At 37.8% G+C, this 23,658-nt stretch overlaps 1 protein-coding gene across 1 annotated transcript; it reads left to right on the top strand.

The window, feature by feature from the left end:
• The first annotated feature begins 31 nt into the window (after positions 1–31).
• Positions 32–23,315, top strand: LOC130564831 (NACHT, LRR and PYD domains-containing protein 3-like). The gene is made up of 17 exons (XM_057351237.1): positions 32–418; positions 765–865; positions 1,021–1,113; positions 1,484–1,594; positions 1,750–1,860; positions 2,002–2,112; positions 2,627–2,719; positions 2,852–4,636; positions 4,997–5,170; positions 5,978–6,151; positions 9,256–9,429; positions 15,550–15,723; positions 19,260–19,433; positions 20,072–20,245; positions 21,360–21,533; positions 22,381–22,554; positions 23,203–23,315. Exons 2-17 carry the CDS (start codon positions 819–821, stop codon positions 23,204–23,206), a joined length of 3,747 nt encoding a protein of 1,248 aa, XP_057207220.1. The 5' UTR covers positions 32–418; positions 765–818; the 3' UTR covers positions 23,207–23,315.
• Positions 23,316–23,658: the final 343 nt, after the last annotated feature.

Here is a 23,658-nt window from a genome sequence, read left to right as displayed (position 1 = left end):
CAGCAAAACTAAAACTAAAACCACGACCAAACGTCTCACAAACAAAACACGGCAGGGTAAACCAAAAACTCAGTCCACGGACAAGGCACGGGACAGGATCATGGGACCATTACCAACACTGGCATATACACGCACGACAAGACATAAAACCTAAGGGCTCTGTCCTGATCCTGCCACACGACTAGAAGTTCAGATACAAGAAGGCAGAACTGTGACACTATGTAGTTAAACCAAATTTATCAGCTTTCATGGGCTTATGTACATGAAAACATTTTACACAGACAATCACGTGACCATAAGTAGGGGAATTACAGTAGCTCCGCCCCCTGCAGATACTGGATAGCCTATACCTGAAAACATCTTAATTCTGTTGTTCAACTCAGTGAAGAGGCAGCGAGTCAAACTCACAGGACACATGGTAAGTGCACATACAGAAACAAAAGACTGATTGTTAGATCAAGCAAAGAGAAAATAAATCTAGAGTTATGATTCAGATCTAAAAAAAATCTAAAATGATTCAGTAATGTTATCTGCTGAATGTTACATTGTTGCACAAAATATTCCACTGGATATTACACATCTTGTTTTATGATGTTCTGTTAAAAAAATCTGTGTATTTATGTTAAGTCAGACACTGACAGGCAGTTTTTCATTGTTACATGACCAAACCAGAAATACCACTAAACTAGTCTAACCAGTTGCTGAAGGCTGTTTTTTGTTGAGTCGTAATCTAATGTTTTGCTTCCTCTTGTTTTTATTTTTAGAGTGCGAAGGAAACACTACATTCAGAATATATTTGTCAAAAATAAGCAAACAAAATGTCCCAAATAAATGACAAGAAATATACTTGCATTGAAGAGAAAAGGTAAGACAAAACGTTTTTGATTATTAATAGATATGAACATTTATTTATACCATGGGGTGTGCATCACTTTTTAAAAATGCAATGTCCCGTCGTCAATTATTTCTTGTATTTGTAGTATAATGAATATTTTCTGAAGCGAATGCTTTGTTTCATAGATCAGACTCACCTGAACCCAGCTGTTTGTCTGTCAAAAGTGATCAATTTATGCCAGTCGAGTTAAACGGTGGAGATTTGTCTTCCGATGAAAGGTAAATACTACATTTTATTGACAAAACTAGAATGACACTCATCTGAATATAATATGAGATAAACAGCTTGTGTGGCTTTGCCAGTTTTCAGCCAGAGAGATCAGATTCACCTGTACTCAGTCTTTTATCTATGAAAAGTGATAAATCAATGACCACGCCAAGTCACTTAAAACAAGGAGATTCTCAGTTTAACCAAAGTCAGTAACACAAACTACTTTCATGTTTGCATGCATCATGACATACCCATTATACAGTATATGGCAATGGCTAAAAATACCTTTTATTTGTTTTTAAATATGAAAGAAACAAAATGTTTTAATGAAAAATCTATCTTAAACTATTAAGAGACGGATTGTGTTGTCTTATTCAGTTCTGGTGAGAGACTGAACTCATCTGTACCCGGTGTTTTATCTATGAAAAGTGATAAATCAATGACTATGCCAATTCACTTAAAACATGAAGAATCTCTGCTTGACCAAAGGTAACTCAAACTACTATTATGTTTGCAAACGTACAATACATATGATGATTTTGATCCTAAATAGGCACAGAATAAAATAATTCCGTTTTTAAAGATCAATTCAACTGTTTTATTCCTGCAACAATCTTTTTTAACTATAAGATTTTCTTGTTTAGTTCTGGAGAGAGATTTAACTCATCTGTACCCAGTGTTTTATCTTTGAAAAGTGATAAATCAATGAGCACGCCAATTCACTTACACCATGAAGAATCTCTGCCTGACCCAAGGTAACTCAAACTACTTACTGTATGTTTTCATGTAACTTCGTGGCACAAGTCTAAAATAATTGTTTCAATATTTATTTATTCAAACTATTTTATTACTTGAACACAATATTTTTAACTATTGAAGATTTTGTTGTTTTTTAGTTCTAGCGAGAGATTTAACTCAAATGTGCCCAGTGTTTTATCTATGAAGAGTGATAAATCAATGGCTATGCCAATGCACTTAAAACATGAAGACTCTCTGCCTGACCAAAGGTAACTCAAACAACTTTTACGTTTGAATAAGGTTTAGCCTATTTGTGTTGGTTTTGATACTGTATAAAACACTAGGTTGATTCAAGCCATGGTTGGGTGAATGCACATTTTCTAGCTTACTTCCAAACCAGAAGTTGGGTTTCTCAATATTTTACCCAAACATGGATTGAAACAACCCAGCATTTTTCATGTACTGGCGCAGACTTAAAATACTTAAAAAGACGAAAGATGAATTCAATAAGGGTTAATAGCTGCAGAATAAACCTCAACATTATATCTATACGTTATATCATCTCATAAATGTTATCAATGACACATATTTCTATTGAATTTATTTGCGAGTAAATTATTTGTAAAATCAAGGTGACCCACAGTACCCGGGTGACCTTGTGTTATTAGTTTTAGGTGGTTGTCATGACTGACCAATCAGAATCAAGTATTTCAGAGTGCTGTGTTTTAAACGCTAGAACATAATCTTGAACTCTTGATAGCTGAATTTTGTTGTCTTTTTCAGTTCTGGAAAGAGATTTAACCCATCTGTACCCAGAGATAAACCAGTGGTCATGCCAATTAACTTAAAACACAAAGAATCTCTGCCTGACCAAAAGTAAATCAAACTACTATTTGCATGTAACTTATTAAATCTGTTTTTGATTTGATCCTATACACTATAAAAATTGTCCCAACCATAGCCTAAATATAATGTAAAATGTTCAAATTTACATGTTCTTTTTTCTAGAAACGATCCTCCATCATTTGATTCAGAAATTCAACAAAGATTTAAATCACAAATGAAAACGAAGCACCGGTGTGTTTTTGAAGGATTGGCCAAGCAGGAAAACCCAACACTGCTGAATGAGATCTACACAGAGCTCTACATCACAGAGAGTGAAAGTGGAGAGATCAGTAATGAACATGAGGTGAGACAGATTGAGAGACAATCCAGGAGAACAGCAACAGAGGACACACCGATCAAATGCAACGACATCTTTAAAGCTTTACCTGCACAAGACAAACCCATCAGACGTGTGCTGACAAAGGGAGTCGCTGGCATTGGAAAAACAGTCTCTGTGCAGAAGTTCATTCTGGACTGGGCTGAAGGGAAAGAGAATCAGGACGTCCACCTCATATTTCCACTTCCTTTCAGAGAGATCAATCTGATGAAGAACCAAACACTCAGTCTTTTACATCTTCTTCATCTTTTCTTCCCGGAGACAAAAGAAATGGAAATCTCCAGCGGTGAATATAAAGTGTTGTTCATCTTTGATGGTTTGGACGAGTGTCGTGTGTCTCTGGATTTCCACAGCAGTGTGAGGTTGTGTGATGTCACTGAATCAGCCTCAGTGGACGTGATCCTGACAAACCTCATGGCGGGGAATCTGCTTCCCTCGGCTCTCATCTGGATCACCTCCAGACCAGCAGCAGCTGATCTCATCCCCTCTGAGTGTGTTGATCGAGTCACAGAGGTACGAGGCTTCACTGACAAACAGAAGGAGGAATACTTCAGCAAGAGAATCAGTGATGAGAGTCTGAACCACAGAATCATCTCACACCTGAAGTCATCCAGGAGCCTGTACATCATGTGTCACATCCCAGTGTTCTGCTGGATTTCAGCCACTGTTCTAGAGAGAATGTTGAGTGAAGCAGAGAGTGAAGGAGAGATCCCCAAGTCTCTCACTCAAATGTACACACACTTCCTGATCATTCAGACACACATCAAACATCAGAAGGACTATGAGAAGAAAGAGCAGAATGATGAAGACATGATCTTCAAACTGGGCAAACTGGCCTTTGATCAGCTTGTGAAAGGCAATGTGATCTTCTATGATGAGGACCTGAGAGAGTGTGGCATTGATGTAGCAGAAGCATCAGTGTACTCAGGATTGTGCACTCAGATCTTCAGAGAGGAGTTTGGCTGGTATCAGGGGAAAGTTTACTGCTTTCTTCATCTGAGCATTCAGGAACATCTCGCAGCTCTTTATGTTCACCTCTCATTCATAAATGATCACAAAGAGCTGTTCTCTAACACCTTTTTGCAGTCTACTTTATCTGACTTGCACCAGAAGGCTGTGAATGGAGCGCTGCAGAGTACAAATGGACATCTGGATCTTTTTCTTCGTTTTCTTCTGGGTTTGTCGCTGGAGTCTAATCAGAATCTTCTACGAGTCCTGATGACACAGACAGTAAGAAGCTCTCACAGAAATGAGAAAACAGTCGAGTATATTAAGAAGGAGATCAGCAGCACTCGCTCTCCAAAGAAATTCATCAATCTGTTTCACTGTCTGAATGAACTGGGTGATGATTCACTAGTGGAGCAAATCCAACATCATCTGAAATCTGGAACATTCAGGAAAACCAAACTTTCTTCGTCTCAGTGGTCAGCTGTAGTTTTTGTGTTGTTGACATCAGAACAGGAGCTGAATGAGTTTAATATACATGATTTTGTTCGAGATGAAAACAAAGTTGAGAAGCTGGAAGTTTTTCAGAAGATGCTGCCTCTGATTCCTGAATCCAGATCAGTTCAGTGAGTGTGAAAGCTCAACTGTCTCACCACTAACACGCGGTGTACACACTTTGTAATGAAACGGAGGTTGGCATACAGTATATTCAGATATGTCAGTTTTGTATATTCTGATTCATATTGCTTTATTGGTGTGACATACGTAATACCAAAACATTGCTGGGATAAAAAATTAATTCCATTAATAACAATAGAGAGTTAATAATATTGAGGAATATTTCTTCCTCTCAAATACACACATATTTACTCATTTATTAACATACATCTGAAAATAATAGAGTGCTTAAACTAAAAAAGAAAATATATGTTGATCAGGTGACTGTGAACTTTAGAGACTGAAGTGTGTGTTATTGTTCTCTACAGGTTGTGTGGTTGTAATATCACAGCTGAAGGTTGTGTTGCTCTGACTTCAGCTCTGAGATCAAACCCCTCACACCTGACACATCTGGATCTGTCTGATAATAATGTAGGAGATTCAGGAGTGAAGCAGATCTGTGATGTACTGGAGAATCCTCTCTGTAAACTGGAGAAACTGAGGTACAGTTATTTCTGTCATACTGTATTTACTTGAGGAAAACAAGAATTTAACTTTATAATGATAGTGTCTTTAAGCGTAAACTCTGCCAATAATTAACGTATTCTAGTTTACTGTAAATACACTTTTTACAGTAATAAAATGTTGTATTAAACTTAAGCACTTAAAAATAAAGGTGCTTCATAAAGTCATGAAGAACTATTCTGGCAACTATTTTGAAAAATTCTACATTATATTACTGTACCTTATAGACATGACAAGCACATTACATAACTTCAAATCTACAAAAAAAACCTTGGTAACACTTTACAATAAGGTGCTATTTGTTAACAATTATTTAATGCATTAGCTAACATGAACTAACAATGAACAATACTTCTACAGCATTTATTAATATTACTACATGTTTATTTCAGCATTTATAAATACATTATTAAAATCATACGTTGTCACTGTTAACATTAGTTATTGCACCATGAACTAACATGAATAGCTGTATTGACATGAACTAACATTAACAAGGATTAATAAATGCTGAAAAACGAAATTGTTCATTGTTAGCTAATGTTAGCTAATGCATTTACTAATGTTAACTAATAGCACCTTATTGTAAAGTGTTACCAAAAACTTGAGTAATAACAATAGTAAAGAAGAATATTTGGGTTTTTCAGATACATACACATACATACACTGATACACATAACATACAACTGAAAAAAATATATATTTTGTGGACTACGAAAGGAAATCTATGTTGATCTGATGTCTGTGAACTAGCAGATTGAAGTGTGTTATTTTACAATCTACAGGTTGGCTGGTTGTAATATCACAGCTGAAGGTTGTGTTGCTCTGTCTTCAGCTCTGAGATCAAACCCCTCACACCTGAGAGAACTGGATCTGTCTCATAATTATGTTGGAGATTCAGGAGTGAAGCTGATCTCTACTGTACTGGAGGAACCTCTCTGTAAACTGGAGAAACTGTGGTAAAATCATCTCTCTAATAGACACACAAGTGGTTCTCAAAGAGACATCGTCAAGCACGGAATATTTTGCTGGGTTTCTAAAGTGGGGCCAAAAGCGAGCGTTATAGTGTGTGCCTGGGCCATTCACATTTTCACCGTCATTTCCGGCGCTTGATCTTGCCTCGCATGGGCTTCCTTGGGCCAACGGTCAGTGTTTTTTGGCTCACAGAATACCTGATTGAGAACAGGCAGATGCATGTCTCACTTTTTAAAGTCGCACAATTAACTGCATGTTGTCTGTATGGTTTGTTATATTATCAGATCTTTTACTATGTAAAATATGTAGCCATTAAGATATGTGACCCTGGACCACATGTGGTGACGCAATTTTACAGTTGCTTGAAATGTCCAGAGACTGCAGTGATGTAGGAGAAACTTGTGGTGGCTGTCGCGGGTTAACTGAGCAAGGTCAGAGTGAGCACCTTCTGCATCTACCTGTTTTAAAGTTTCAGCTAATATGACTGTTAACAGCAACTAGAGAGCTCGCGCTATATTCCTTGACTGTGACAGTACAGCTGTTTCAGTTGTTGCCTAGCAACATAAAAAAATGCTGCATGCTGTTCTTTTCAAAAAGTCAACCGAAAAAACATCACGGCGCCGCATTTTCAAACATGAAAAGTGCATTCTGTGTGATCGCCCCCTTAAGCAGCATGGGAACATTTTTAGTAATAGCCAAAAATACACTGTATGTAAATCATTAGGATATTAAGTAAAGATCATGTTACATGAAGATATTTTGTACATTTCCTACCGTAAATATTTAAAAACTTTTATTTTATTTTTGTGAGTAATATGCTATGATAACAACTTAATTTGGACAATTTTAAAGGCGATTTTCTCAATATTTGTATTTTTTCACCCTCAGATTCCAGATTTTTTTTCACCCTCAGATTCCTTATTTATTTAGCTTTCATATGGTGTTTATTTGCATCTCACTTACATTTACATTTGCCAGACGCTTTTAACCAAAGCGACTTACAGTGCATTATACTAGAGGTCTTCTCGGGTCCAAATATCTTTACCCGACCCGAAATTACCCGAATCACTTTGAAACCGATGTGCATCAATTCTTTTTTTTTAAAAGAAAGAAGCGACCCGAGACAGACCCAGTAAAGTTAGACCCGACTGGACCCGAATGTAAACGTCTTCAATGTATGTGTGTCTGCAGTCCAGCACTCACCAGTCTGACCATCGGAGGTAGGATACAGAAACAAATCCCAGTGGCCTGGTAACCAGTTTGGTTCGCTGCTCCGTTTATTTTCATTTTATTTACGCATTAGCCTATATTTTGCGTTATTGTGATTTCAGAATTCGTCTGTCAGTTGAAACCAGTAGATATGAAAAACTAAATAGGTCAATAAAAATGACATTGATAGGGCAGTAAATCGTTGCTCCTCTTGTTACAATGTGTAACTCTGGCAAATGGTGCAACAGAAAACTCAGGATAAAGACGCAGAACAGTATAAAGACACAGCTTAATCCAGTTTTCTTGATTGACAGGTCTGGCTCAATGTAAATTAGCCTCCCATCCAGCCACACGATGTCGCAAGAGGATGGTTGGCAACTGCACGCAGAAACGAGCGACGCACTGTTTATATACGGGACAGTTGGGGTCTATTCAGCTAAAACGACCTCCGGTTTTCGGATCTAAGTGGACCTGTGAAGTCCTTTACATTATACTATACATTTAAAGAGTTCAGATGCAAAACCCTCTTAAAGCGGTCTCTGTCAAAAATGCACCATAATGAAAATTGTGGGCCGAAACCTATATTGAAAATTTAGGATGCACTTGGCCGAAAACCGATTCCGAAACCGGAAATTACTTTAAAAAACTTTTTTTAATGGTTTTTATTTAATTGTATTAATTACACACAATAAAACCACAAAAATTAAGGAGAACATATTTTAAAACAATACAAAATATTTTATTTTCCTTGTTCATGGCAACACTATAAAATACAACTTTTTTACCAATCATTTTGACATCAAATATAACTTTTTACCAATAATCTAAATATTGTAGTTTTAGAATTATTATATGCATAACAGTAGTCAAGTTCTAATCAAACTCAGCAGCTCTTGCAAATACAAGAAGTTTATATATGGTGCAAAATCATTTTAATGAAAACGACACGCAGAACACAGAGGGGCAGTGAGTCTGTTCATGTAAACATGCTTAAAATGAGCTTCAGTGATATCAGCACCTGCCGGATGATGGTCCCCGTGAGCTACATCATCACTTACTGACAAATACATTTTTGGCAGCCGAAATTTTGGTGCACCACTAGAGATTATGATGTTGAGTGAATGCTCTCCACACTTAGTATACATTACTCAATTAATTTTGCTTCAAAACCTTCTAAATACCACACTCTGATCGGTCTGAAATATCTGGTATTACTGGAAGTAAATGGAGAAGCCTGACAAACAATGCTCTTTTAATTGAAAAGTCGTTTGACGCACTTAAATCCCTGGGATTGCAATTGCTAGTGCCATGCTCTAACCACTAAGCAACAGGAAAGCTGAAGAATACTAAATCAGAAGAATAAGACAGCCCCGTCAGAAAGCTATTTTAATAATGTGCCCATCGGACTGTTGAGGTTTCATTGGGATTAAAAAAAGAATTGTCTGTTTTTTGTTCATTATACTGTAGAGTTATTGTTTACACACACCGCTGATACATTATGTTCAAACACCATGTAAATGTGAATTTATTGGTAGGAACTTTGGCCAAGAAACGTGAAAGTGTGTTTGATTGTTGTTGAAGGTCTAAAAGATATAAAGCTTCCAAATTGTGAAGAGTTTTGTAGGCCAGCAGCAGAATTTTATGAATACGGTATCTAACAATACGGCAATATAGTACTAAAGAAATAGGTGTTATGTGGTCAAAGGTGGGTTAGTGACATTCTGAAAGAACTGCAGTCAGTGAAGTTGTTTTAACACTAAATTAAAGAGAATTGCATAATCAATCCATGGTATTACCAATTCATAAATAAAGACTTCAGTACTTAGTTCACCTAAAAATGAACTCACATACAGTAACGTTTTTCTTTGTTTCTCTGCAGGTTGTGTGCGTGTAAGACCACAGATGAAGGTTGTGTTGCTCTGACTTCAGCTCTGAGATCAAACCCCTCACACCTGAGAGAACTCTATCTGTCTGAGAATAATGTAGGAGATTCAGTAGTGAAGCTGATCTCTACTGTACTGGAGAATCCTCACTGTAAACAGGAGAAACTGGAGTAAGATTATTTCTGTTATAATGTCATTATAATGAATCAAAATTTATTTTTGTAATGATTTTGACATAATGCCTGCCAATCAGTCAGTGACACATTCTTGCTAAACCATCAGACCAGCATACCTAAGGGACCATACCATAGCAGTGCTCCAGACTGCGACTAAATCAAGCATTTTTTACAAGCACTCGCGCTTGCGAGACCTGAGCAGCTGATATTGCCATCGCGCGACAGCAAACAGCAGAGTCGCTGCAAGGGAGATACTGTATATCCAGCTGCAGCCTAGAAGCACCACACGTTTCTGGATACATGATCCAGCCAACTAGTCTCAGGCCGGAAATGAAGGCGAACCATAGATGTTTAGCTGTGAATTGCGCTACCAAAAGCTTTTGTAGTTTGTTCTTATCTTCTTAGTTATTAGTTGTTATTATTTGCATAGCGCTTTCAATTTTACTAGATATATTATTTACTTAAAGTTTCAGTCAGTAAAATCTAGCGGCAAGGTTGTGAATTGCAACCAACCGCTCACTCCACCCCTCCCATTCGAAACACTCCTTCGTTAGAAAACAGTTAAGAAAAATAAAATGTTAGCATTTCATGTGAATGTAACATTTGCAAAAACACATACTTTGACAAATACCTCAGTGCTGCTGGGTCTTTCTTGTTCTCTATGTATTTCTCTTTGGTCACAGCTTGTTGTCGTTGTCTTTTGGAGGTTTTCTGCCCTGTAACATTTTTTTGTTGATTTAGTATTGGTTGGGACAGGGTGTAATGTAGTATGAGCCATAGGTAGATATCTATCAGAGAAAGGTATGCTGAAGTTCTCCATGAGAATTAGTTTCCACCATCTTCTTATGGTTGGAAGGTCATGCAATAACCACTAATCTATCCACTGCAATAACAGCATTACATTGAATTACCTGAATGAGCTGGTAATTACTTACATATGTAAAATCAAATGGGGCCCCCAACACAACATGTAGAGCAGGGCTAGTCAACTGGCGGCCCGCTTGCCAAATGCGGCCCATCAATCATCTTCACCTGGCCCGCCTTAACATTTCAAATAAGTGGAGAGACTTTAAGAACGGTGTGCTTTAAATGCATGGCCTCCTGAGACGCCACATCTTTAAAAGTCCAAAACGCTGCTACATTCAGTACGAAAGTAATGATTTATGTACGTCTTATAAAGCGATTTGATCGGTCAGTCCAAGAAACGTAATGTTATTTACAACGTTATAATCAGCGATGCATTGCACAGCCACATGCAATTGGTTTGCGCACGCGATAGGTCGTGTTCTAAAACGCGTTTTGTGCCCTTGAAAGTAGGCTAACTGTAGGAAGGGTACACCACGTGAACGGTTGTCTCAGATAAGGGGAAAACGGTGTTGTTTTTATTACTGCATTCATTATGTATAACGGCTATATTTACGAAAAACAGCTGTTCATCTCCCCCAGAACTCGCACTATACCAAGGCTCTGCCCTATAAGTGCGTAGGTCACATGAATGCGATTGGAATTCACCCGAAGATGTGATAATAGCGTTCAGTTTCTTGCACAGATCAATTGACTCGCTTTATAAGACGCTAATTTAACGTCACAAGGGGCAGGGATTACTTTTGTGTTGAATGTATTTTCGTTTTTTACTTTTATTGATTTAACTAATTAATTCAACCAAATATCTTCAGAAATATCTTCTTGAAAAAAACAATGCCACCAACATCTTGGATGTACTGGAGGACTGTGGGTGAGTAAATTAGTAGCAGTTTTTGGGTAAAGTAACCCAAGGAATATAAAATACAATTAAAAAGACAATATCCCTTTTAATTTAATATCATGAAAAGGCACAAAAACTGGATGCAATATTTGTGTGCATGTTTTAATCATGGCCTATAAGTAACAGCAACAAAAACAGTATAAAAGGAACAAAACGCAATAAATAACAGAAATACAATATAACAGAAGAAATGAGGATATGGTAAAAAACTGGCCCGCATCCTATTTATACTTTTGGAATCTGGCCCTCAAAGAAAAATAGTAGAAGACCCCTGATGTATAGCATACTGAAAATCAACAAATAAAAGAAAAAAGTAAATAGTTAAAATGGCAATTTTTAAAACTAATGGATCAGAGCAAGAAAACTAAGGACAACAGTGATACCTACCATAAATACAGAGCTGTCATTAGTTTATTTATAGCACAGCATGATTTGCCTTACCATCAACATGAAGACATCACAGTCCAGACAGCCAATCTGTTGGGTGACATCCTTAAAAAAACATTGAGGTTATTAAGTGTAAAGGTATGCCATTTGTACGTACACACACACACACAGACACACACCTTGTTCTTTAGCAAAATCCATGTCCCAGGTGCAATTTTAGCAGTCATCTTACTGATACGCATAAAATAACAACAGAATGTATTAACCGACAAAAATTGCATTAATCAATGAATCCATACAAAAACAATAGTCCCCAGTAACTCGGTCCTTTAGAGGATAAAACAATTATAACAGCATGCAAGAACCTCATGCTTTTACAACATCATGCAATTTATTAAGCAAGCTTTGAGGTAATTTCCAGCGGAGGTAATTTTTTCCCTCTTAGAATTGTCGTATGTCCCTACAATGGACGAAATAAAAAATACATAACACACATACTCACTGTCTAAACTGACAAAGTAAACTAACAGTTAAGTGTCTTAAAGTAATGTACCACAAATACACAAACCATAAATGAATGAACTATGGATTACGTAAATAAATACAATCAAGAAATAATAACCAATAATAAAGACAGACATAGCGGCTTCACCACAAAGCCCCTTGCAACACCTAAATCTAAAAAGAAAAGTGTCCGCAGAAAAAACACAAAACGATTGAATACTACAACGATTTTTAAACGTCATTTATAATATGTGAAAGACGTGCACATAATAGTTGCGTTAAACACCTAACTTAATATATACATTGATTTTTCACAACATAAAAACAAAAACTGGACAGAACTCACCATTCTCTCCGCCATGCTGTTCTCGTGCATGGACCGCCCCTTCTGGCCTGAAACTGGTGGTCTGGATCGTGTGCCATAAAACAAGTGGCTGCGTATGGGATCAGAATTGTTGCAATATTCTGAATAAATAAACTATGATCCGCAAATAAATATAGAGAGTTTCACAAACATTTTTTAAATCCACATATGCACAAAAAGCGAACAATAAATATATGTTAGACGTTCCACAAAAAGAAATGGAATTCACAAATAAATACAATGAGATTTGCAAATAAAAAATATTTACAAATTTATTTCAATGGCATTTATGTGTAGATCGCTTTCTTCACATTTGTGGATCGCTTTCTGCACATTCGTGGATCGCTTTCTGTGCATTTGTGAATCGCTGCACGCATTTGTGGATCAGTGCACGCATTTGTGGATGGCTCTCTGTGCATTTGTGGATTTTGAAACATTTCTAACGTCAAAACGCGCACACAATCCACAAATAGGTGGACTCCGCCCACTATCTACGCAAGCCAATCGGGTAACTTCCGCTTTCATTGTCCAATAGGGCATGTTCTAACTTCAGCCAATCACGTTTTGTTCTGTACTAAGATTTAGGGAGCTAACATGGCGGCTAGTGGCGGTCTAAAATGCGTGATATACTAAGAAATGTGAATGGCCTCTTCTTTATACTACTCAGTAATGATTGTTTGTGTTTATATGCATTGTCCGTATGTTAGTAACAAACGACTGAAATGTTTATGACTCGATAACAGGGTGCACGGACTGGGGTGGACAATCCCGGTGACTGGGGACTGATTTGGTCTGCTGCAAGCCGACCAAATCAAGCAAGAGTTAAGACAGTATACAGAACAGTTTAACCACAGCAGAGATCATTCAGGAATGGGATAAACAGAGATGACTGATTAAATTACGTTTTATTTTGAATTATGAATGACATAGAAATTCACAGTGCTGATGATTTCCCCCATGTTAATTCGGCCATCGTTATACTGGTAGTAGCCTACACCGACAGCTGCAGTGCGCATTGCAATGCAAACGCTGCGCACCTTGAAACTCCACGCCACGCTGAGTGTGCGGCGCGAACTAGCTGCTTACCCATGCAGTATCGGGAAACAGATTATATTTTATCGAATGCCAAAATCGGAATTTATCACTTTGGTACATAAAGACAATAAAACGGCTGGCTTGCAGCAGACCAAATCAGTCCCCAGTCACCGGGATTGTCCACCCCAGTCCGTGCACCCTGTTATCGAGTCATAAACATTTCAGTCGTTTGTTACTAACATACGGACAATGCATATAAACACAAACAATCATTACTGAGTAGTATAAAGAAGAGGCCATTCACATTTCTTAGTATATCACGCATTTTAGACCGCCACTAGCCGCTATGTTAGCTCCCTGAATCTTAGTGCAGAACAAAACGTGATTGGCTGAAGTTAGAACATGCCCTATTGGACAACGAAAGCGGAAGTTACCCGATTGGCTTGTGTAGATAGTGGGCGGAGTCCACCTATTTGTGGATTGTGTGCGCGTTTTGACATTAGAAATGTTTCAAAATCCACAAATGCACAGAGAGCCATCCACAAATGCGTGCACTGATCCACAAATGCGTGCAGCGATTCACAAATGCACAGAAAGCGATCCACGAATGTGCAGAAAGCGATCCACAAATGTGCAGAAAGTGATCTACAAATAAATGCCATTGAAATAAATTTGTAAATATTTTTTATTTGCAAATCTCATTGTATTTATTTGTGAATTCCATTTCTTTTTGTGGAACGTCTAACATATATTTATGGTTCGCTTTTTGTGCATATGTGGATTTAAAAAATGTTTGTGAAACTCTCTATATTTATTTGCGGATCATAGTTTATTTATTCAGAATATTGCAACAATTCTGATCCCATAGCTGCGTCATCACGCTGAACTTTCGTTTACTCTCTGAGCTTACTATATTTTAATACAACTGAATGCCCAAAAAAGCCGTTGTTGTTTATATTCATTTATATATTTAATGTTTCTGTTGTCAGACATAAAATAATTATTACGGACAAATGTTTATGTTCATATGTCTAGTCCGTAACAATGACAGGTGCTTGTAAATGGTGCTTTGTACTCACTCACAACTAAGCTGCTGTTTGGTCATGAATGTGCTCCTTCTGCCGATCACTGAACAGAGTATGTGTGTGGATGCGATGCGATGCGTGCACGCGATGCGGGGGATGAGTGACAGCTGCATCTGCACGACGGCAAGTCTCAGCTGATCGTGTTCAGGGCAGGGGATGTAGCCTACCTCCTGCAGCTCACAGGCCATTCACGATCACGTTATGATAAAAGGAAATCATAGAATGGGTTAAAATGACGGATGGCCTTCAGATTTTTCCGTCACTGGTAAAAATAATTCGTCAATGGCGAAGAATTTTCGGTTAACATGACCTCTGCATGGAATTCCGCAGATTTTTCCAAAATTTTACCACAGAATTAAAAAAAGATTATGTATGGCCCTGGTAAGAAGTAATGTCATATCCCTCTGAAATGAAAATAAAGCTGCACATAGTCATTTCTGTGAGTTAAGTTTATTTAATATCAAAGTATTTGTCAGTAATAAAGTTCTTCAGGTTGATTAAGGTGTGCCCCTAATTTTTCCGCTTGCGCTCCTAAAAATTTTCAGTCAGGGGCTACAGTGCTCCTAGCAAAAAAACTTAGTCTGGGGCCCTGAATAGCCATTGAAAAACTGTTAATCCCATCGTATGTTTTGCAAAAAAAAGAGAAGCCATGATGCCTAAACAGGTTTTTATTAGAAAAAGCATAAAGGGATAGGTTTGTTTGACTTCATGCGGCGCTGCAGGCGGATATAAAATACCACAGGACTCGAGAAGGCTGTTGTGTATGCTTTTAAAACACTCTAGAGGTACTTCGATATCATATGTGTCGCATGAAGTTAGACACGCCAACTAAACTCAAGGACCTAGGCAACAGCCTACTTTGCCTATAGCTAGCGCTAGCCCGGTGCTCGAATACACACATATACTGTATATATATATATATATACATATACAGCACAAAAACAGAGTTAAGTGTGTGCTATTGTTTACTGCAGGTTATGGAGGTGTAAGATCACAAATGAGGGTTGTGCTGATCTGATTTCAGCTCTGAGATCAAACCCCTCACAACTTAAACATCTGCATCTGTCTGATAATGATCTCAGAGATTCAGGAGTGAAGCTGATCTCTAATGTACTGAAGGACCCTCAGTGTAAACTGGAGTTTCTGAGGTAAGATAATACGATGTTTTGTTCATGACTTGCAGTGCGTGTGTTTACTACTCACTGGATGCACTTTTCCTTTAAATGCAGAGGTCACACTTCAGTTATGGGTCACTTTCACTTTCAGACTTTGAAATGCTCGTGTGACTTCACATCCCCATTCAACAGTGCATATAGCACATACAGTATATATCTTATGGATATTTCATCTTCATGAAGAGTTTATGATTTGCATGCGTGTTTTACTTGCAGCTGTTTTTCTGACCCAACACTCAGACACAGCATGTCCTGCACCGCGAGTAAAGATTTCTTGTTCCGGTCTTTTTGCATTTGAAGGTGCCATTCCCCCTGATTACACTTTTTAAACTTTAGTTAGTGTGTAATGTTGCTGTTAGAGCATAAATGATACCTGCAAAATGATAAAGCTCAGAGTTGCCAAGCAAGTGAGATATTGTCTCTAAAGGTGTGATGAACTGGTCTTGTTTATTGTTTTATACTGTTGTATGAGGTCTACTTATGACGTTCGCGTGGTTCTTACATTCAAAAACATCAAAATCAAAAAGTAATAGGCTATTTTCTACCCAGGTTTTGAGGCCGGCTTGACGAATGATCGGTTTGAATGGGCGTTCCGCCATGAAGACTTGGAAGTTAACGCCCACTGCTATGATTGGATAGCAGTTTGCGTAGTAAACTTAGTTGGAACCTTCTGTGAATTAGGTTAGACACGTAACGTTAGGTTACACATTCGCCCTATTCACACGGGATTATTATCTGGGGACCTCGTGTGATTTATAAATTACGCTTTAAATCTGTAAAATTATAAATCTGTATTTCATGTGGCGCATTCGAACGGGATAAGTGAAGCCTGTGACTTATTTCCCGGTTGTGATGGCAAGGCTTTGCGTATAGTTTGTATAGCCTATAGTTGTATGGTGTTTAATGATATCACCGTACCTGTCAGCATTTGAGACCAGTGATCCCGAACCGGACAAAAGATCACCGCGATCACAAATCTCAAATGTTACAAGAGTTTCCATTATAAATAAACAAACGGGAGACTCCCGGTAACTTATGGATATGACCCAGCACCCGAAATAATACCAAAACACTTCAAAACAGCCTCAATTATTTGCAAACGGTGGATAAAACCTTGAAAAATTATATATGATTCCTATCGGATCCAATATTGACGGCACAGCACTGCTTTTTAATTTTAGTCTCTCCGCAAATCCATCGTCGACCTCTGCCTTGTTCACAAAGGAATCCGCGGTAATGTTTTACCCACGTGAGCTGGAACCTCTAAAAATAAACTTCAACCACGCATTACAAATATTGGAATCTGAAGGAAGGTTATGCAGCAACTGTGTTCTTCCACAACCATGCACTGACTCCACAATATTTTGCGATCTTTAACGGCATGTTTATTGCTTGCTCGCTCTATCTGGTTCCGCACAACTTGTGTTACTTCAGTACTGTCATGCGCGAACCAGTGGACGGGGCTAGAGAAGTAGTCGTTGATATTCTTCTGTGGAGGCGGAGTTCAACCTATCAATGACATCATTGATAGGTGCATTCCAGGACATGGCGTTCGCTGAGCCTGGTGTCAATAACAGTTGTAATTTCAGTAACAAGGGTGATTTCAGTTCTGACACTTACAGGATGTTCGCTTGAATACGATTCCCTCTTATATAACAAAAGCTCGGGTTAAAATTGAGGTCATAATTCATCGCCCCTTTAACAGAATTCGCTTTTCTAGGACTAAAAAGAACGGCTGGAATCGGACTACAGCCCTCTATTTCCCGGGTACATGACATCACTATTCCGAGTTTTTGGAAAACCTCCACCTACAGGAATACGCCAAAAAAAGGCGAGGCCTTCCTCAGAGAAGAGGAAGAGCCGCTGGAGAAGTGTTTTGTTACCATTGTAAACATTTGACTGAGCTGCGCGCTTCATTACTTTCACTTTCATCACAGTCCTACAGCTGGTAATAAGAATTCAGCTACACACTATCTAAGATAACCAACGGTCAAGTAACAGCTTCCATGACTTTACATCTGCTGTGAAAGCTGTTTTGTGTAATACACTGAGATTGTGTTTGTTCACATGTCATGATCCCGCCTTCCTAGTGGCTGTGTCTCTTGTTCTGGCGGACGGGATGATGACAGCCCCACTTCTTGTGTTTGTGTTGGATGTCATGCGCTCTTCTGTCTTGAGTCTTAGCCCCGCCCCCTTGTTTCCTTATTCATTATCCCATCATTATTTTACACCCTACACCTGTCTCCCTCGTTACCTCTCCTTAGTTGCTTCCCTATTTAAAGCCTTTGTGTTTGCTGTCTTGTGCTGCACCGTTTTGTGACCCCCACCATCATGTTTTGTCTGCCCTGTGAGTTTATTTAGTTAAAATTGAGCTTTGATTTTATCTTGTCATGTTTTGGTTCTGTTTCCCCCTCGAGGGATTATTAGTTATGTTTTCATGTCTTATAAAATAAAGACTTTGGTTTAGAGCTGTCTGCATCTGGGTTTGTCCATGAGTTTCATGACATTCACATACCTCACATACCAAATGTCCTGCTTGCAAATGTCTCCTGGTCAATTTGCTTGATATATTATCCAACTAAGGTCCAATATGAAAAGACAAAACAAACGCTTCTGTTATAAGTGTGAATATAATGGGTCTGACGCCAATCTGTCCGGTGTCATATCCCTTGCCAGAGTAGGAGAAACAGGGGAGTCCTCGCCAGAGTAGGAAAGAATCGAGATCTCTAACAAAGATTGATGTTTGCACATGCACTAGCAGACCTCCATTACACTTCTCCGTACTGATCGATCCGCGTGTTTTTAACTTATGAAGTGAAGCTGACACCTTTTTACTGTTTATTGCTAAAAGCTGAAGCTTATGGATACTGCACACGTGCACTGAGAGGGGGACCGACCAATCACAACAGCCTGAGAAGCTGAAGATCACTGTTAGGGTATGGGTGGGACATCTTCAGACACACATCTTCAGTAAGCGGAGAACCAATCACGACAGACCTGGGTCAGCTTTACCAATCAGAGTGTTTTGGAAGGAGGGACTTTATAGAAACCGGAAAAAAATCTGATCATTTTGTGAGAGGGACAGCGGTGGAGAATAGACTTGAAATATGTGAAATATAAAGCATTATTTGAAACTAGAAACATGAACATATTGTTAAACACCCAAAAAACACAATCAAAGCTTCGAAAACACCCCCAAAAATGGGATACATGGGTCATACAAAAACAGTTCTTAATCCTGGTCCTCACAACCCCCTGCTCTGCATATTTTGCATCTCTGTCTTGTTTAACGCACCTGATTTAAATCACCAGCTTGCTGGAAGAGAGCTCCGTGAATTAAGTGTTTTTCGATTGACACACTCCCTAAACAGTGTTCACTGCTCCCTGCACACAGGAAATCGGCTAAAATTGATTTCACTTTAGAGGACAGACTTGTGCTGCATAAAGACAAAACCTATTACAGATGTGGGTTAGTTAACAGTAATCATGTGTGTTATTGTTCTCTACAGGTTGTGGAGTTCTAATATCACAGCTGAAGGTTGTGTTGCTCTGACTTCAGCTCTGAGATCAAACCCCTCACACCTGACAGAACTGGATCTGTGTGGTAATAAAATAGGAGATTCAGGAGTGAAGCTGATCTGTGATGTACTGGAGAATCCTCTCTGTAAACTTGTGAAACTGGGGTAAGATCATCTCTCTGATAGTCACACATGATGTGGTTCAGAACTAATACCTCTCATCCGTTCCTGCTGATTTAAAGTCAGGATTGAAATCCACCCATCTTAATAGTCTAGAGTCAGGGTGGAAATCATTTGGTCCTCCACGATTTAACTCAGAATGAATTCTCAACGTGTTAATTCTGTCAGACTCAGAGAGCAAATATTTTATTGTTTTGGCAATTTGCTTGCAGTCCCTTAAATGCCACATACATTATTTTAAAAGTGCTCAATAAAGCTGTTCTTTGACATGCCCCTGCTCCTGCGATTGACTTACGCCTTTTTTCAATAACATTACTTTATTATTATATAAAATTACTTTTAAAACATAGATTTTTGACATTTGTGAATTGGTTCTCAATAGTCTGCAAGGCATCTTAGAATCAAATTCCCCCCTAATAGGAACCTTAGTCTATTGAAACTATTAAAGTTCTGAAGCAGCATTTTTATCAAACATGAATTATATGGTTTTGAAACTGACAGTTTAATTATGCAAGCGCACACACATAAACCAAATTATAAACAAAGAATTGTATATAAACTAACAAAAGAAAGTACATGTTCGTGAACTGAGAGAGTGAAGTGTGTGTTTTTGTTCTCTACAGGATGAGTCAGGGTGATATCACAGCTGAAGGTTGTGTTGCTCTGTCTTCAGCTCTGAGATCAAACTCCTCACACCTGAGACATCTGAATCTGTTTCATAATTATGTTGGAGATTCAGGAGTGAAGCTGATCTCTTCTGGACTGGAGAATCCTCTCTGTAAACTGGAGACACTGTGGTAAGATCATCTCTCTGATAGTCACACATGATGTGTTTCTCAAATGAATATTGTCATGTAGTTTGTAGTGAGACTAAATCAGAGTGTTTGGGATCATTGTCAATTATAATAATTGTATATAAATTAGGGCTGTGTATTAGCAAGTGCCTCACGATACGATACATATCACAAGATGGGTCTCGATACAATATATTGATATATATTTCGATATGATAGACATTTTCGATATATTGAAATACTTTAAATAAAAGATGTAAAAAGTAGAGCTTGAAATACAACATGCTGTACACCACCTGGGGTGACACTGGTGGCACATGTGTGAAAGCACAATAAATGTCATTGTTACTTTTTGGAATAAACTGTCCAATGCAGCGCAATAGCCAAGTGACATGGTGGGTCATGACTTGCGAAGCTTACAAACAGCATTTGTTTTATATAACTCATTACTTCCTGACTTATTTTTAAACCCAAACATACCCACATGACATCTCAGCATTTTTATATTTTTCGCCATGCTCACTTCCACTTACTTTCGGCCATATGTATGTGACATGATAAAAAAATATCAAAAGTAGAGTTATCACTATCGATACACTATCAGAAAAAAAATTGCGATAGTTACATGTAAAGATATTTTTTGCAGAGCCCTAATACAAATTATATTAAATCTCAGCACATTAACATCTTTGATTATTGTTATGTTCCACTTTTTAGTGTAGGGGTAAAGAGGAAACAATGATTAAAGTTAGGGGAGATCCCTTCTACTGTTTTGTCATTTTGAGGGAGGTCAAACATGGTTAGATGGTTAGACAGTCTCTTTATTATAAACAGCATTGAGAAGTAAAAGAGGACACAAACAAGTTTTTTTTCCAGATGATGAACGATAAAGCATAATGTCAAATAGACTCCGGCATTATGATGAAAATAAAATAGAAACACTTTTTTCATCCTATAGATCACATCTGCTGTCTTTATTCTAACATGTTTGACTGATGAATTGAAAGAATAAATAATTCAGTGTTTCCATTGATTGATTCATTGATGTCTAAAATCCATGTTGATCTGATGAGTGTGTTTGTGAATGGAGTAAAGTGTGTGTTATTGTTCTCTACAGGTTGGGGAGCTGTTCTATCACAGATGAAGGTTGTGTTGCTCTGTCTTCAGCTCTCAGATCAAACCCCTCACACCTGACACATCTGATTCTGTCTGAGAATTATGTTGGAGATTCAGGAGTGAAGCTGATCTCTACTGTACTGGAGAATCCTCTCTGTAAACTGGAGAAACTGGAGTAAGATCATCTCTCTGTTAGTCACACGTGATGTGTTTCTCAAACAAATATTGTCATGTAGTTCATGGTGAGACTAAATCAGAGTGTTTGGGATCATTATCAACATTTATAATAAATGTATATAAATCATATTAATTTAGAAAACAAACAGAACATGTAATAATACTAATACTAATAATAGAAAACTCACTTCCCTCTTGAAAGAAATGCAGGGCACAACAACCCTTTTTTCATCATAGAATCGTGGAAGATTTCAAGCAAAGATGACTGCACACAGTCATCTTCATCATGCAGGAATTGTGATCATAAAAAAGATGATCAAGCTCAGCTTTTATGGGCTAACATTTGCATAACAGGGGTGACAGAATGTTGTGTTTGCGCTATTGTTTTAGCACATCATCTGTCACTGAGGGTGTGTTCACACTTGACACACTGCATTGATTTGGATGTTCTTAAGTTCCGTCTCAAATGATGTGTCATAAAAACTGTTCAGTCATATTGCAATCTAATGCCTTTAGGTTTGATGTCATCAGGTTTGATGTTAAAATCCCAGCCCTAGTTGACTTTACTAAAACTATAAACTTGGCTGTATTCAAGATACACTTGTGCTCAATAGTTTGCATACCCTTAGAGATTTGGTCAATTAAAGTGAGCTTTTTGTCAATGTATGGTGGACCATTTTGATTGTTCCAAGATTCTGATCCAACATTGATTGTATGTTTTTTTTTTTTTAATTGAACGCGCACATCCACCTAAATTGAAAACAGTAAATTATGTATAAACGAACAAAAGGAAGTCTATATGTTGTGAACTGAAAGAGCAGTGTGTGTGTCATTGTTCTCTACAGGTTGAAGAGCTGTTCTATCACAGCTGAAGGTTGTGTTGCTCTGTCTTCAGCTCTGAGATCAAACCCCTCACACCTGACACGTCTCAATCTGTCTGATAATAAAATAGGAGATTCAGGACTGAAGCTTCTCTCTGATCTAAAGGATGATCCACAGTATAAACTGGAGAAACTAATGTGAGTGGTCATAATTTATTTTCATGTTCACATATTAATAACTTGTTGGGATAACTGTAAGTTGGTCTAGTGCTGTTTATTTAACAGCTATCATGTAGTATATGTGACCTGTCCATTTTTCATAATGAGTATTATTTTTGGCATTCTCTGTTACAAAACATTCAAAATGATGTATGATTTGTTAGAATCGGACTAAAACGACAGAGCTACACCTGTTTGAAGAGTCAGCAAAAGTCAGTTTTGAGAAAAATCTTTTTTGTAAGGTCCTAAATCAAAATCACCACAACCACCCCTTAAATTCAGTGGTATTACCAAGAGATTTGCATGTAAGATTTGTTCATGTTCATAATCCAATGTCATGTCAACATCATACTTTCCAATCAAATAGAAAATTAATTTGGATCAAGCTTATTCAGATTTTATTAAGGTGTTTACATTTCAGTTCAGTTGAGCCAGTCAAATAACTAATGGACTATAATGATGGCATGTAAATGTTATTATTGTGTGTCAGTCATAAACAGACTGAGGTATCTTGTTATTCAGTATGAAGCACAATTGCAGTGGAGATGTTGTATGTCTGTGTTTATCTGACTGTATTTCATCGGATTTTATCATGAGTGACCTTTGACAGTCATCCCATGTGTGCAGGTGAAGATATCCGATACCTAAAAACAGGCGTGCATTCCATCACAGGTCTGACAGACAGACACATTCACACTGTCAACAGAAACAGAATGAAGAAACTCTTAACAGCTCAGAGAAAACACAAACAACCTGAACCAAAGATCTTCTCATGAGGTGTCAGTTCTGTCTGTGTTACACCTGATCATATATGACAGCAGTACAGTTTATCATACTATATATGTGACTGTCTGTGTGTTTTATTTGCTTTTATTGCATCACTCTGTCTCCTGCCTGCTATTCTTCTCCATCTTTGGTAAATCTTTGAGTAACAGACAATATTTTTCCTGGAGTAGAAAGATAATTTCTGTCAGCTGGATAATATTATGTTGCTCATGTTCTGGTGTAGTCTGTCTATAAGTAACTTAGCTGTTTCATAAACTATTGATGTTTATTTGAAAATGTAAAAATGCAGAATGTTTT

Source organism: Triplophysa rosa, linkage group LG14 (assembly GCF_024868665.1).
Source record: "Triplophysa rosa linkage group LG14, Trosa_1v2, whole genome shotgun sequence".
Lineage (NCBI taxonomy): Eukaryota > Metazoa > Chordata > Actinopteri > Cypriniformes > Nemacheilidae > Triplophysa > Triplophysa rosa.
Note: the sequence above shows the minus strand (reverse complement) of the source record. Positions and strands in the feature narration are given on the sequence as shown.